Source organism: Hyla sarda, chromosome 1 (genome assembly GCF_029499605.1).
Source record: "Hyla sarda isolate aHylSar1 chromosome 1, aHylSar1.hap1, whole genome shotgun sequence".
NCBI lineage: Eukaryota > Metazoa > Chordata > Amphibia > Anura > Hylidae > Hyla > Hyla sarda.
The window spans coordinates 279603308-279620355 of NC_079189.1; the positions used below are offsets into that span (position 1 = coordinate 279603308).

The 17048-nt window shown below is 49.6% G+C and overlaps 1 protein-coding gene across 1 annotated transcript in view; it reads right to left on the reverse strand.

The window, feature by feature from the left end:
• Positions 1–17048, reverse strand: part of LOC130368838 (disintegrin and metalloproteinase domain-containing protein 10-like) — a 76171-nt gene that overhangs the window by 20202 nt on the left and 38921 nt on the right. The window contains exon 11 of the mRNA XM_056573139.1: positions 4579–4723. Coding sequence (XP_056429114.1) covers positions 4579–4723 — 145 coding nt within the window. The remainder of the gene's footprint in view (positions 1–4578; positions 4724–17048) is intronic.

Genomic DNA, 17048 nt, shown 5'->3' on the forward strand with positions numbered 1-17048 from the left:
TCTACGCCAGTGATTCCCAAATAGGGTGCCTCCAGCTGTTGTAAAAGTCCCAGCATGCTTGGACAGTCAGTGGCTATCTGGTAATACTGGGAGTAGTTGTTTTGCAACAGCTGGAGGCTCCGTTTTGGAAACAGTGGCGTACCAGACGTTTTTCATTTTTATTGGGGAGGGGAGGGGGGCTGTGTAGGGGTATGTGTATATGTAGTGTTTTTTACTTTTTATTTTATTGTGTGTTAGTGTAGTGTAGTGTTTTTAGGGTACAGTCGCACGGGCGGGGGTTCACAGTAGTTTCTCGCTGGCAGTTTGAGCAGCGGCAGAAAATTTGCCTCAGCTCAAACTTGCAGCCGGATACTTACTGTAATCCTCCGCCCATGTGAGTGTACCCTGTACATTCACATTGGGGGGACGGGGACATCCAGCTGTTGCAAAACTACAACTCCCAGCATGTACGGTCTATCAGTGCATGCTGGGAGTTGTAGTTTTGCAACAGCTGGAGGCTCCGTTTTGGAAACGGTGGCGTACCAGACGTTTTTCATTTTTATTGTAGGGGTATGTGTATATGTAGTGTTTTTTTACTTTTTTATTTTATTGTGTGTTAGTGTAGTGTTTTTAGGGTACAGTCGCACGGGCGGGGGGTTCACAGTAGTTTCTCGCTGGCAGCTTGAGCTGCAGCAGAAAATTTGCTGCAGCTCAAACTTGCAGCCGGATACTTACTGTAATCCTCCGCCCATGTGAGTGTACCCTGTACGTTCACATTGGGGGGGGGAACATCCAGCTGTTGCAAAACTACAACTCCCAGCATGTACGGTCTATCAGTGCATGCTGGGAGTTGTAGTTTTGCAACAGCTGGAGACACACAGGTTGTGAAACACCGAGTTTGACAACAAACTCAGTGTTTTGCAACCAGTGTGCCTTCAGCTGTTGCAAAAGCTACAACCCCCAGCATGTACGGACAGCGGAAGGGCATGCTGGGTGTTGTAGTTATGTAACAGCCGGAGGCATACTACTTTGGCTGGGGATGCTGAGGATTGTAGTTATGCAACAGCTGGAGACACACTGGTTTGCTACTTAACTCAGTGTGCCTTCAGCTGTTGCAAAACTACAACTCTCAGCAGTCACCGACAGCCAACGGGCATGCTGGGAGTTGTAGTTATGCAACCAGCAGATGCACCACTACAACTCCCAGCATGCCCTTAAGCTGTTTGTGCAAGCTGGGAGTTGTAGTTACACAACAGCTGAAGGTACACTTTTCCATAGAAAGAATGTGCCTCCAGCTGTTGCAAAACCATAAGTCCCAGCATGCCCATAAGTGCATGCTGGGAGTTGTGGTGGTCTGCCTCCTCCTGTTGCATAACTACAGCTCCCAGCATGCCCTTTTTGCATGCTGGGAGCTGTTGCTAAGCAACAGCAGGAGGCTGTCACTCACCTCCTGCTGCTGCTTGATCGCCGCACAGGTCAGTCCCGCCGCCGCCGTCGTCGCTCCTGGGGCCCCGATCCCAACATTAACGCCGGGGATCGGGGTCCCCAGCACCAGGGGTGCACGTCCCGCACCCGCTCACGTCCTCCGGAAGAGGGGCGGAGTGGGTGTGGGAGTGACACCCGCAGCAGGCGCCCTGATTCGTTGGCCGGTAATCCGGCCGACGAATCAGGGCGATCGTGAGGTGGCACCAGTGCCACCTCACCCCTGCAGGCTCTGGCTGTTCGGGGCCGTCTCTGACGGCCCCGATCAGCCAGTAATTCCGGGTCACCGGGTCACTGGAGACCCGATTGACCCAGAATCGCCGCAGATCGCTGGACTGAATTGTCCAGCGATCTGCGGCCATCGCCGACATGGGGGGGCATAATGACCCCCCTGGGCGATATGCCGCGATGCCTGCTGAACGATTTCAGCAGGCATCGGGCACCGGCTCCCCTCCGGCTAGCGGCAGGGGGCCGGGAAAGGACAGGACGTACTCCTACGTCCTCGGTCCTTAAGGACTCGGAAATGGGGGCGTAGGAGTACGTCCATTGTCCTTAAGGGGTTAATAATGTATATAAAGCCTTTTATTCATTTAATGTAAAATCAGTGTACAGTGTAATATTTTTTTAAACTATATGTCCGCACATAATTTTATTCCTACTACTACTCCCAGCATGGAACAGAGTGTGCTCCATGTTGGGAGCAGTAGTACCTGTAGTAAGGACAAATGGCCCCGGGTCTTACTCTTGAGAACCATTGCGATCGGCACCTATATTCCTGAGATGTGGGTGTTACTCTGTAGCACTGCTCTGTACTCCGGCCGGCTGGTGATGTGAATAGAACTTGACATCACTGATTCATATATGCCACTCAGAGTGGTGATTTATTTTTATTTTTTTTATGATAACCTACGAAAAATGAAATAAAAAATATCTAACTCCATCCTTTTTAGATCACTAATATAGAAAAAAACAATAAAAACAGTCCGCACAAGGACCAATGTTAAAATCCACATGGCTTTTTTGTGGTGTTTTTTTTCCCTCCCATAGACTTCTATGGGGAAAAAAACCATCACGATTTCCCCCAAAAAACACCAAAGCCTCAACATGTGGTCGTTTTTCAAAAACTGGCAGGTAGCCCAAAATGGCAAAAAAAAGCCAAAAGGATTTTAAAAAGCGCCATACTGAAAAATGCCAAGTGGATATGGCATTTTGCAGTTTCCTAACATCTGGTCGCAGCATTTTTTCACAGAAAAAACGCTGTGCAGCATAATGGGTGATTTTTGCAAAAATAAATATATAAACAAGTGGAAACCTAGTCTCAGGGAGGTATTACTGCCATGGCACATATGTCACTTTTATATTTTAACTTCTTGCTGTGTCTGCTATGCTCACTCAACCTTCCCTCCGTCCCAATGTCTTGATTTACAGACTGTCATTCTCGCCTCTGTGCCATGCAATCTGATTTAGGCCCATGCCTGTTTCTCAGCTTTGACAGTTGTATCATGACCATGAATTGCCATGGAAGCCACAACAAGGGAGAGAACGTTGAGCAAGAAAGTGTTCTGGCCCTGCGATCACCTCTTTGACACTTGGTTGCCCAAAGAAAAGTACATGTTTATACAGTTTTACAGCACAGAAAGCAAATACAGTGGTCCCTCAACATACGATGGTAATTCGTTCCAAACGACCCATTGTTTGTCGAATCCATCGTATGTTGAGGGATCCGTGCAATGTAAAGTATAGGAAGCTGTACTTACCTGTCGCCGCCGCTCCGCACCAGGTCCTCACCGCTCCCGCTGCTGTTCCAGGGGCTCCCGATGCTGTCCCGCTGCTCCGGTGTCTTCTTTGCGATCCTCCGGTGTCTTGCGCATCTTCTGCAGGGTCCGGGCCTCGCTTTCTGGTGACGTTATTACGCTTCTGCGCCGGCGCGGCGTGAGTAGTGACGTAATAACGTCGCCGGAAAGCAAGGCCCGGACCCTGGAGAAGAAGACACCGGAGGATCGGAAATAGGTAAGTGAACCTGCTGGGGCACATTACACTGCTATCCGACAGCAGCTTAAGCATTTTGCGCTGTCAGATAGCAGTTAATGCGATGGCCCCGACATATAAAAGCATCGTATGTCGATGCTGACATCGACATGCGATGGCCTCTGAGAGGCCATCGTATGTCGATTTTATCATATGTCGGGGCCATCGTAGGTCGGGGGGTTACTGTATAAAGGTGCATTAGCAGTTATGAACAAGTTTTAATGCTGACAGATTCACTTTAACATTACAGAGGTGACAGTACTATGGTGGCCCAGTATGGAAGATGTAGCCCCGTACCCTTGCCTCCCCTCATTCAGTGTCCCCAGGGCTCCTTGCACCTGTTCCCCCTCCCCCCCCCCCCCCGTACATATGTTCTGCAGTGTATTGTATCATAAAATGTGTTGTATCTTTTAGAGTTATGTCATGTGATTGTGACCCAGGGGGCACCAGTGACCAGGTGATCCCAAGAGTGACCTATGGGCTCCCTGCTAGTCTCCCCCATATAAGCCCTGGGTGGAGCTAGCTTCTGTCTCTTGGCTCTTAGCTCTTGCTTCCTGCTGAGGTCAAGTGTAGTCCTGCCTAGTGTGTGTGTCCAGAGTGTTGGAGGCCTCAAAAGTCAAGTCCTGCAGCTACCATCAATTCAAGTATGCTAAAGTCACAGCTTTCTGAGTCAAGTCAAGTCAGTCTCTGTCATCTGCCATGTCAGCGTGGTCTGCATTCAATTGTCCAGTCCTACTATAAGTCCCAGCAAGCCCTTAAGGTCTCTGCATCACTGGTCACCTCCTTGGGCCCTGGCTGAACTGTATAGACTTTACCAACTGTCTACACTCAGTAAAGCTACTGTTGTCCATAACTTGGCGACAGAGTCTATATTGCCCCCCGTGCCTAGCCCAGGATCCAGCGATATAGTTTTAGGCTAAACCACACCCTGGCGTCACGATTACAAGAGGTTAATGCCATCTGCCCCTAGGGTAACATCTGCCCTCATCACACCACGCCACCACAGTACAGTTTGAATACATGTATTACATACATTTGGTACACACTTATACAAATATAAAATATACTTAATTTTGGGAAAAAACATACCTGCATTGTTTCCCAGGCTTTAATGTACACTGTAAACCTTCTCCTGCATTGACACCATAACAGCATGTGTCATTGTCCTTAAAACCTATATCACATTGTTCTCCATCTTCTACGATTTGATTGCCACATGTTGGTCGCCCACTCTCTAAAAAAAATAGCAAATAAAAACAGATATGGTTCCTGAACAGATATGGTACCTGATATTGATTGTGAGTAAAAGGAGCCCTTCATAGGCACACTCAGACCAGTAATGGCCACTTTAAAGGGATACCAACAGCTGGTTCTTCCACATTAAGCCCAATATACAGGGTGGTAGTGCAGGTGAACCGTATTAAAATGAGAAATCACTTGCCCAGATCTGTGGTCCGGTTCTGAAGACGGCTTTGCTAATCTAGAAATTGCCAGCTTTGCACAATAGAGGCGGGACCCAATATACTCAACATCCCTGCCTCTGTCCCCTCTGCTCCGATACGCCACCCACCTCAGGAATGTTCATGGGATCCCTTTTCCTGTGGGAGCGCAAGATAGGAGTAGAGTGTAGTACAGGGAAAGGAGGCAGGGTATGCTGGGTCCCGTCGCCATTGCGCAAAGCTAGCCATTTACATATTAACAACGGAGGTTAACCCAGTGTGTGTTTCCTGAACTAGACTGTGCATCCCAGTATACAATACTTGATTGTAATCCTGTTCACCCCGAAGTATAATGCCGTGTATTAGTATAAGTGTGGGTGAACCCGCTGCCAATTTACCTTTGAACAAATTGTCTCATTACCACCACTCCCATATGCAGCACCCAGGAAAAGCATATGGTGCAGAGGCCCAGTAGGATGTCTAAATGATGGAGGTAGAAGTCCTCCTGTATCATGGTCTATTCACAGTGACTGGGCTCTTTCCAACAGATTACATACACTCCTTGAGTTGGCACAGTGAAGAGGGGTTACACTTACACTTGGTTGCATGATAGTTGTGACTGGGCGGTCAACATACAGGGTTATAGTCTATTCAGGAAGGATCGGACAAAACGGAAAGGGGGAGGGGTTTGTCTGTATGTGAAATTGAGTCTGAAGGCCGCACTGCGGGAGGATATACGGGAGGGAAACGATAATGTGGAGTCATTATGGGTAGAAATGTATGGAGATAAAAATTAAAAAATCCTGATAGGGGTTTGTTATAAGCCCCCAAACATAATGGAAGAGGCAGAAGATCAATTACTGAGGCAAATAAACAAGGCAGCAAATCAAAATGACGTGATAATGGGGAACTTTAACTATCCTGATATAAATTGGGAGACTGAGACCTGTGAATCTCATAAAGGAAACAGGTTTCTGACTATATCTAAAGACCATTATCAGTCCCAAATGGTGCAGGGCCCGACCAGAGGGGGCGCCCTACTAGATTTAATATTAACCAACAGACCTGACAGAGTAATGTGCAAGTAGAAGGACACCTAGGAAATAGTGATCATAATATAATACATTATAACTTGTTCTTCAATAAAGAAATCTCTCGAGGGGCCACAAAAACAATGAACATTAGTAAGGCAAAGTTCGGTCAACTCAGAGAAGCCCTTAACAATATAAAATGGGATAATGTCCTCAAAAACAAGAATACTGACACTAAATGGGAGTCTTTTAAAAATATCTTAAATTCTCACTGTAAGATGTATGTACCTTATGGGAATAAAAGGGTCAGGAATAAAAGAAAACCAATATGAATGAACAAAAATGCTAAGGGGGCAATAAATGACAATAATAAAGCATTGAAACTACTAAAACAGGACGGCAGTGAAGAAACATTAAAAAGCTATAGAGAAATATGTAAAATATGTAAAAAAAAACAGATAAAAACCGCAAAAACAGAGACAAAAAGACTCATTGCCAAAGAGAGTAAAACTAACCCCAAAATGTTCTTTAACTATATAAATAGCAAAAAGATCAAAAATGAAAGTGTGGCCCCTTTAAACAAATTCTTACAGTGTGATAAGATAAACTCCCTAGTACAGGTCACCTGTCTAACCCAGGAAGAAGTACAGTGCTACCTACAAAAAATCTAAATAGACAAATCACCAGGTCCAGATGGCATTCACCCCTGTGTTCTAAAGGAATTAAGTAATGTAATATTCAGGGACTCTGTAGTAACAGGGACTGTTCCCCAGGACTGGCGCATGGCAAATGTGGTACCAATATTTAAAAAGGGATCAAAAGGTGACCCCAGGAATTATAGACCTGTTGTTATGATTCGGCTAGCTGGATGTGGATCCTCTGTGTCAGCGAGGGATTGGCGTGGACCATGTCGGTGGACCGGTTCTAGGGTTGCTACTGGTTTTCACCAGAGCCCGCCGCAAAGCGGGATGGTCTTGCTGCGGCGGTAGCAACCAGGTCGTATCCACCGGCAACGGCTCAACCTCGCTGACTGCTGAGAAGGCGTGGGACAGAAGGACAAGGCAGAGGCAAGGTCAGACGTAGCAGAAGGTCGGGGCAGGCGGCAAGGTTCGTAGTCAATGAGGATAGCAGGAGATCTGGAACACAGGCTTTGGACAACGCTAAACGCTTTCACTGGCACAAGGCAACAAGATCCGGCAAGGAAGTGCAGGGGAAGTGAGGTAATATGGACAGAGAGCAGGTGGAAGCTATTTCGGCTGATTGGGCCAGGCACCAATCACTGATGCACTGGCCCTTTAAATCTTAGAGAGCTGGTGCGCGCGCGCCCTAAGGAGCGGAGCCGCGCGTGCCAGGACATGACAGCCGGAAGCGGGGACAGATAATTGACTTGGGATGCGATTCGCGAGCGGGCGCGTCCCGCTATGAGTATCGCATCCCCGCCAGCAATGTCAGTGCAGCGCTCCCGGTCAGCGGGTCTGACCGGGGCGCTGCAGAGAGAGGAAGGCCGCGAGCGCTCCAGGGAGGAGCAGGGACCCGATTCGGCAGGCTGGATGTGGATCCTCTGTGTCAGCGAGGGATTAGCGTGGACCGTGTCGGTGGACCGGTTGTAGGGTTGCTACTGGTTTTCACCAGAGCCCGCCGCAAAGCGGGATGGTCTTGCTGCGGCGGTAGCAACCAGGTCGTATTCACCGGCAGCGGCTCAACCTCGCTGACTGCTGAGAAGGCGTGGGACAGAAGGACTAGGCAGAGGCAAGGTCAGACGTAGCAGAAGGTCGGGGCAGGCGGCAAGGTTCGTAGTCAATGAGGATAGCAGGAGATCTGGAACACAGGCTTTGGACAACACTAAACGCTTTCACTGGCACAAGGCAACAAGATCTGGCAAGGAAGTGAGGTAATATAGACAGGGAGCAGGTGGAAGCTAATTAGGCTGATTGGGCCAGGCACCAATCATTGGTGCACTGGCCTTTTAAATTTTAGAGAGCTGGCGCGCGCGCGGCACCGCGCTCTAGGGCGCGCGCGCGCCAGCTCTTGAAACAGAACATGAAAGCCGGGGACCGCGATGGGTAAGTGACTTGGAATGCGATTCGCGAGCGGGCGCGTCCCGCTATGCGAATCGCATCCCCGCCGGCAATGTCAATGCAGCGCTCCCGGTCAGGGGTCTGACCGGGGCGCTGCAGGGAGAGAGACGCCACGAGCGCTCCGGGGAGGAGCAGGGACCTGGAGCGCTCGGCGTAACACTCATCATCAGCGGGCAAACCAGAAGGCGTGGGAGTGGGGAGGGAGGGAAGAGGGTGAAGCTGGGCACGGAGCAAAGTGTTACTAGGACGGGGGCTATGAGGAAGAGACACAGCATAGTCCTGATAGGCCTTGGGGAGACCAGGTAAAGGAGGAGACACTGAGGTTTGACTGACGGGACTGGGAGCAGACGTGAGGCATTTTTTTATGGCAAGAAGCACCCCAGCTCTTGATCTCCCCGGTGGTCCAATCAAGGGTAGGAGAGTGGCGTTGGAGCCATGGCAGACCAAGGAGGACTTCAGAGGTGCAGTTGGGCAAAACAAAAAGTTAAATTTTTTCGTGATGCCGTCCAATGCTCATGAGCAGGGGTTCTGTGCAGTAACGCACAGTGCAGTCCAATTTCACTCCATTGACCGAGGAAATGTAGAGCGGCTTGACGAGACGGGTCACCGGGATGCAGAACTTATTCACCAAAGAGGCCAGAATAAAATTTCCAGAAGAACCAGAGTCCAAGAAGGCCGTGGCTGAGAAGGAGGAGTTGGCAGAAGGAGAAATCCACACGGGCACAGTGAGACGTGGAGAAGCAGACTTCGTACCAAGAGACGCCACACCCACGTGAGCTGGGTGCGTGCGTGTGTTTCCCAGACGTGGAGGGTGAATAGGGCAATCCACCAAGAAGTGTTCGGTACTAGCGCAGTACAGACATAAATTTTTATCCCTACGGCGAGTCCTCTCTTCATGGATCAGGCGAGACCGATCCACTTGCATAGCCTCCTCGGCAGGAGGCACAGGGGTAGATTGCAAAGGATACTGTGAGAGAGGTGCCCAGAGATCAAAGTCTTTTTCCTGGCGGAGCTCCTGGTGTCTCTAAGAAAAACGCATGTCAATGCGGGTGGCCAAATGGTCGTATCTCTCCCTGCAATCAGCCTAATTAGCTTCCACCTGCTCCCTGTCCATATTACCTCACTTCCCCTGCACTTCTGTCACGATTCGGCTTACAGGTTGTGGATCCACTGTGTCAGCGAGGGATTGGCGTGGACCGTGCTGGTGGACCGGTTCTAAGAGGCTACTGGTGTTCACCAGAGCCTCGTTATTCCAAGATAATTCGGAAGCGAGAGTACGAAATTGGATGGCGTACTCGCCTACTGAAGAATTACCCTGGACCAGGTTCAGCAGGGCAGTCTCGGCAGAAGAAGCTCAGGCTGGTTCCCCGAAGACACTACGGACGTCAGCGAAGAAGGACTGGACAGTGGCTGTGGCAGGATCATTGCGGTCCCAGAGCGGTGTGGCCCAAGACAAGGCCTTTCCAGACAGAAGACTCACTACGAACCTTAGACCGTTCTGTAGGAAATTGGTCCGACAACATCTCCATATGTAGGGAACATTGAGACAAGAAGCCACGGCAGAGTCTAGAGTCCCCATCAAATTTGTCCGGCAGGGACAAGCGGAGGCTAGGAGCGGCCACTCGCTGCGGAGGAGGTGCAGGAGCTGGCGGAGGAGATGGTTGCTGCTGTAGCAGTGGCAGAAGTTGCTGTAACGTGGCGGTCAACTGCGACAGCTGCTGTCCTTGTTGGGCAATTTGCTGCGATTGCTGGGCGACCACCGGGGGTAGGTCAGCGAGACTTGGCAGCGGCACCTCAGCGGGATCCATGGCCGGATCTACTGTTATGATTCGGTTAGCTGGATGTGGATCCTCTGTGTCAGCGAGGGATTGGCGTGGACCGTGTCGGTGGACCGGTTCTAGGGTTGCTACTGGTTTTCACCAGAGCCCGCCGCAAAGCGGGATGGTCTTGCTGCGGCGGTAGCAACCAGGTCGTATCCACCGGCAACTGCTCAACCTCGCTGACTGCTGAGAAGGTGTGGGACAGAAGGACTAGGCAGAGGCAAGGTCAGACGTAGCAGAAGGTCGGGGCAGGCGGCAAGGTTCGTAGTCAATGAGGATAGCAGGAGATCTGGAACACAGGCTTTGGACAACACTAAACGCTTTCACTGGCACAAGGCAACAAGATCCGGCAAGGAAGTTGTTACGCCGAGCGCTCCGGGTCCCTGCTCCTCCCCGGAGCGCTCACGGCGTCTCTCTCCCTGCAGCGCCCCGCTGACATTGCCGGCGGGGATGCGATTCGCACAGCGGGACGTGCCCGCTCGTGAATCGCATCCCAAGTCACTTACCCGTCCCGGTCCCCAGGTGTCATGTGCTGGCGCGCGCGGGTCCGCTCTCTAGTGCGCGCGCGCGCCAGCTCTCTGAGACTTAAAGGGCCAGTGCACCAATGATTGGTGCCTGGCCCAATTAGCTTGATTAGCTTCCACCTGCTCCCTGGCTATATCACATCACTTCCCCTGCACTCCCTTGCCGGATCTTGTTGCCTTGTGCCAGTGAAAGCGTTTTGTGTTGTCCAAGCCTGTGTAACCTGATCTCCTGCTATCCATATTGACTACGAACCTTGCCGCCTGCCCCGACCTTCTGCTACGTCTGACCTTGCCTCTGCCTAGTCCTTCTGTCCCACGCCTTCTCAGCAGTCAGCGAGGTTGAGCCGTTGCTAGTGGATACGACCTGGTTGCTACTGCCGCAGCAAGACCATCCCGCTTTGCGGCGGGCTCTGGTGAACACCAGTAGCCTCTTAGAACCGGTCCACCAGCACGGTCCACGCCAATCCCTTGCTGACACAGTGGATTCACAACCTGTAAGCCGAATCGTGACAGTAGATCCGGCCATGGATCCCGCTGAGGTGCCGCTGCCAAGTCTCGCTGACCTTACCACGGTGGTCGCTCAGCAATCGCAGCAAATTGCCCAACAAGGACAGCAGCTGTCGCAGTTGACCGCCACGTTACAGCAACTTCTGCCTCTGCTACAGCAGCAAACAGCTCCTGCACCTCCTCCGCAGCGAGTGGCCGCTCCTAGCCTCCGCTTGTCCCTGCCGGAAAAATTTGATGGGGACTCTAGACTCTGCCGTGGATTTTTGTCTCAATGTTCCCTGCATATGGAGATGTTGTCGGACTTGTTTCCTACAGAACGCTCTAAGGTGGCGTTCGTAGTGAGCCTTCTTTCAGGAAAGGCCTTGTCTTGGGCCACACCGCTCTGGGACCGCAATGATCCTGCCACAGTCCAGTCCTTCTTCGCTGAAGTCCGGAGTGTCTACGAGGAACCAGCCCGAGCTTCTTCTGCCGAGACTGCCCTGCTGAACCTGGTCCAGGGTAATTCTTCAGTAGGCGAGTACGCCATCCAATTCGTACTCTTGCTTCCGAATTATCTTGGAATAACGAGGCTCTCTGCGCGACCTTTAAAAAAGGCCTATCCAGTAGCATCAAGGATGTGCTGGCCGCACGAGAGATTCCTGCCAACCTGCAAGAACTTATCCATTTGGCCACCCGCATTGACATGCGTTTTTCTGAGAGACATCAGGAGCTCCGCCAGAAAAAAGACTTAGATCTCTGGGCACCTCTCCCACAGTATCCTTTGCAATCTACGCCTGGGCCTCCCGCCTAGGAGGCCATGCAAGTGGATCGGTCTCGCCTGACCCAGGAAGAGAGGAATCGCCGTAGGGAAGAACATCTTTGTCTGTACTGTGCCAGTACCAAGCATTTCTTGGTGGATTGCCCTATTCGTCCTCCACGTCTAGGAAACGCACGCACGCACCCAGCTCACGTGGGTGTGGCGTCTCTTGGTTCAAAGTCTGCTTCTCCACGTCTCACGGTGCCCGTGCGGATTCCCTCCTTCTGCCAACTCCTCCCTCTCAGCCATGGCCTGCTTGGACTCTGGTGCCTCTGGGAATTTTATTTTGTATTCTTTGGTGAATAAATTCTGCATCCCGGTGACCCGTCTCGTCAAGCAGCTCTACATTTCCGCGGTCAACGGAGTTAGATTGGATTGCACCGTGTGTTACCGCGCAAAACCCCTCTTAATGTGCATTGGACCCCATCACGAATTGATTGAATTTTTTGTCCTTCCCCACTGCACTTCTGAGGTCCTCCTCAGTCTGCCATGGCTCCAGCTTCATTCTCCCACCCTTGACTGGACCACCGGGGAGATCAAGAACTGGGACTCTGCTTGCCATAAGAAATGCCTCTCCCCCCCTCCCAGTCCCGTCAGGCAAGCCTCAGTGCCTCCTCCTACACCTGGTCTCCCCAAGGCTTATCAGGACTGTACCTTGCCTCCTCATGGCCCCCGTCCTGGTGACACGCTGCCCCGTGCAAAGCTTCACCCTCTGCCCTCCCTCCCCATTCCCACTCCTGCTGTACTGCCTGCCTTTGAGGAAACCCTACAGTCACTCCCGGTGTCCTCGTCCCATGTGAAGCAGCTGCCGGACAAAAAAAGGGGGAGACCTAAGGGGGGGGGGGGTACTGTTACGCCGAGCGCTCCGGGTTCCTGCTCCTCCCCGGAGCGCTCACGGCGTCTCTCTCCCTGCAGCGCCCCGGTCAGACCCGCTGACCGGGAGCGCTGCACTGACATTGCCGGCGGGGATGCGATTCGCACAGCGGGACGCGCCCGCTCGCGAATCGCATCCCAAGTCACTTACCCGTCCCGGTCCTCAGCTGTCATGTGCTGGCGCGCGCGGCTCCGCTCTCTAGGGCACGCGCGCGCCAGCTCTCTGAGACTTAAAGGGCCAGTGCACCAATGATTGGTGCCTGGCCCAATTAGCTTGATTAGCTTCCACCTGCTCCCTGGCTATATCACATCACTTCCCCTGCACTCCCTTGCCGGATCTTGTTGCCTTGTGCCAGTGAAAGCGTTTTGTGTTGTCCAAGCCTGTGTTACCTGATCTCCTGCTATCCATATTGACTACGAACCTTGCCGCCTGCCCCGACCTTCTGCTACGTCTGACCTTGCCTCTGCCTAGTCCTTCTGTCCCACGCCTTCTCAGCAGTCAGCGAGGTTGAGCCGTTGCTAGTGGATACGACCTGGTTGCTACTGCCGCAGCAAGACCATCCCGCTTTGCGGCGGGCTCTGGTGAACACCAGTAGCCTCTTAGAACCGGTCCACCAGCACGGTCCACGCCAATCCCTCGCTGACACAGTGGATCCACAACCTGTAAGCCGAATCGTGACAGAAGTGCAGGGGAAGTGAGGTAATATGGACAGGGAGCAGGTGGAAGCTAATTAGGCTGATTGGGCCAGGCACCAATCACTGGTGCACTGGCCCTTTAAATCTTAGAGAGCTGGCACGCGCACGCCTTAAGGAGCGAAGCCGCGCGTGCCAGGACGTGACAGCCGGGGACCGGGACAGGTGAGTGACTTGGGATGCGATTCGCGAGCGGGCGCGTCCCGCTATGCGAATCGCATCCCCGCCGGCAATGTCAGTGCAGCGCTCCCGGTCAGCGGGTCTGACCGGGGCACTGCAGAGAGAGGAACGCCGCGAGCACTCCGGGGAGGAGCAGGGACCCGGAGCGCTCGGCGTAACACCTTTTACTTTAACCTCCGTTGTATGTAAATTGTTTGAGGGTTTTCTAATTCTGGAGTATCTTAATAAAATAAAGGTATGACCCCATATCAGCATGGCTTTATGAGGGATCGGTCCTGTCAAACTAACCTGATCAGCTTTTATGAGGAGGTGAGCTCCAGACTGAACCAAGAGGAATCGCTGGATGTCGCATATCTGGATTTTTCCAAAGCATTTGATAAGGTGCCACATAAAAGGTTGGTGCATAAAATGGGAAGGATCGGGCTGGGGGAGAATGTGTGTAAGTGGGTAAGTAACTGGCTCAGTGATAGGAAACAGAGGGTTGTTATTAATGGTACTTATTCTGATTGGGTGACTGTTACTAGTGTGGTACCACAGGGGTCAGTCTTGGGTCCTGTTCTATTTTAATATATTTATTAATGACCCTGTAGAGGGGTTGAATAGTAAAGTAGCAATCTTTGCAGATGATACTAAACTCTGTAAAGCGGTAAACACTATAGAGGACAGTGCACTGTTACAAATGGATCTGGATAGGTTGGAGGTTTGGGCTGAGAAGTGGCAGATGAGGTTCAACACTGATAAATGTAAGGTAATGCACATGGGGAAGAAATATCCGGGCTGGGATTATGTATTAAATGGGAGAACACTTGGGACGACTGACATGGAAAAGGATTTAGGATTCTCAGTTAATAGTAAATTTAGCTGTAGTGACCAGTGTCGGGCAGCTGCTGCCAAAGCAAATAAAATCATGGGGTGCATCAATAAGGGCATAGATGCCCACGACAAGGAAATAATTGTACCGCTGTACAAATCACTAGTCAGACCACACATAGAATACTGTGTACAGTACTAGGCACCAGTGTACAAGAAAGATATAGTGGAGCTGGTGAGGGTTCAAAGACGGGCAACCAGAGTAATACGGGGAATGGGAGGACTACAGTACCCAGAAACATTATCAGAATTAGGGTTATTTAGTTTAGAAAAAAGAAGGCTTAGGGGAGACCTAATAACTATGTATAAATATATCAGGGGACAGTACAGAGATCTCTCCCAAGATCTATTTATACCCAGGACTGTATCAATAACAAGGGGGCATCCTCTACGTCTAGAGGAAAGAAGGTTTCTACACCAGCACAGATGGGGGTTCTTTACTGTAAGAGCAGTGAGACTGTGGAATTCTCTGCCTGAGGAGGTGGTCATGGTGAACTCTGTAAAAGAGTTAAAAAAGGTCTGGATGCATTTTTGGAGAGTGGTAACATTGCTGGTTATGTATATTAGATTTATAGGGACAGAAGGTTGATCCAGGGATTTATTCTGACTGCCATATTTGGAGTCAGGAAGGAATTTTTACCTCTAGTATGAGGTTTCTTTTTTTGCCTTCCTCTGGATCAACGCAGTAGGGACTTATTAGGGTTATAGGTTGAACTTGATGCACTCTGGTCTTTTTTCAAGCTTATGAACGATGTTACTAAGTTCATCCTATAACCCTACTGTGATCCAGAAGAAGGTAAAACAAAAACCTTATAAGGCAGATGCCAATTGCTCCATACAAGGGGGGGGGGGGGGGGAAAGTCCATCCCAACTCTAAATGTCAGAATAAATCCTTGGATCGGCGCCCTGTCTTCAAAAATCAAGGATTCAAAACTTGTAATATTATATTTTTCAAGAAGAACACCCAGGTCCCCTTGAAATTGTACAATAAATCAACCATCCATTGATTCACTGTCCCATCTGTGATGATGACAACACCTTCTTTCATATAGAATCTAGGGATAAAGGATGCCCCTTTTTCATGGTTACAGGTCTAGGTATAAAAAGATGACTAGGAAGATGTCTGTACAGTCGATTAATACATTTATATATTGTGATTAGAGATGAGCGAACTTACAGTACCTTTTCCGGTGGGCTGGAAAAGGTGGATACAGTACTAAGAAAGAGTATCCAAGGACTGTATCCACCTTTTCCAGCCCACGGGAGCACCTGAAAGCTTTACTAATTTATGCGGGAAAGGTCAGCAACCGCGGAGCCGAGAAATTCGTGACGAATCGAATTTACTGTAAGTTCGCTCATCTCTAAATGTGATCAAATCACCCCTAAGACATCTTTTCTCTAAACTAAATAATCCCAAGCTTGATAACCTGTCTTGGTACTATAGTCCTCCCATCTTGTCACTGCACAGGGATAATATAACACAGTGTTGTCACTGTACAGGGATAATATAACACAGTGTTGTCACTGTACAGGGATAATATAACACAGTGTTGTCACTGTACAGGGATAATATAACACAGTGTTGTCACTGTACAGGGATAATATAACACAGTGTTGTCACTGTACAGGGATAATATAACACAGTGCTGTCACTGTACAGGGATAATATAACACAGTGTTGTCACTGTACAGGGATAATATAACACAGTGCTGTCACTGTACAGGGATAATATAACACAGTGCTGTCACTGTACAGGGATAATATAAAACAGTGCTGTCACTGTACAGGGATAATATAACACAGTGTTGTCACTGTAAAGGGATAATATAACACAGTGTTGTCACTGTACAGGGATAATATAAAACAGTGCTGTCACTGTACAGGGATAATATAACACAGTGCTGTCACTGTACAGGGATAATATAAAACAGTGCTGTCACTGTACAGGGATAATATAACACAGTGTTGTCACTGTAAAGGGATAATATAACACAGTGTTGTCACTGTACAGGGATAATATAACACAGTGTTGTCAATGTACAGGGATAATATAACACAGTGTTTTCACTGTACAGGGATAATATTACATAGTGTTGTCACTGTACAGGGATAATATAACACAGTGTTGTCACTGTACAGGGATAATATAACACAGTGCTGTCACTGTACAGGGATAATATAACACAGTGTTGTCACTGTACAGGGATAATATAACACAGTGTTGTCACTGTACAGGGATAATATAACACAGTGTTGTCACTGTACAGGGATAATATAACACAGTGCTGTCACTGTACAAGGATAATATAACACAGTGCTGTCACTGTACAGAGATAATATAACACAGTGTTGTCACTGTACAGGGATAATATAACACAGTGTTGTCACTGTACAGGGATAATATAACACAGTGTTGTCACTGTACAGGGATAATATAACACAGTGTTGTCACTGTACAGGGATAATATAACACAGTGTTGTCACTGTACAGGGATAATATAACACAGTGTTGTCACTGTACAGGGATAATATAACACAGTGCTGTCACTGTACAGGGATAATATAACACAGTGTTGTCACTGTACAGGGATAATATAACACAGTGTTGTCACTGTACAGGGATAATATAACACAGTGTTGTCACTGTACAGGGATAATATAACACTATTATCACTGTACAGGGATAATATAACAGTGTTGTCACTGTACAGGGATAATATAACACAGTGTTGTCACTGTACAGGGAT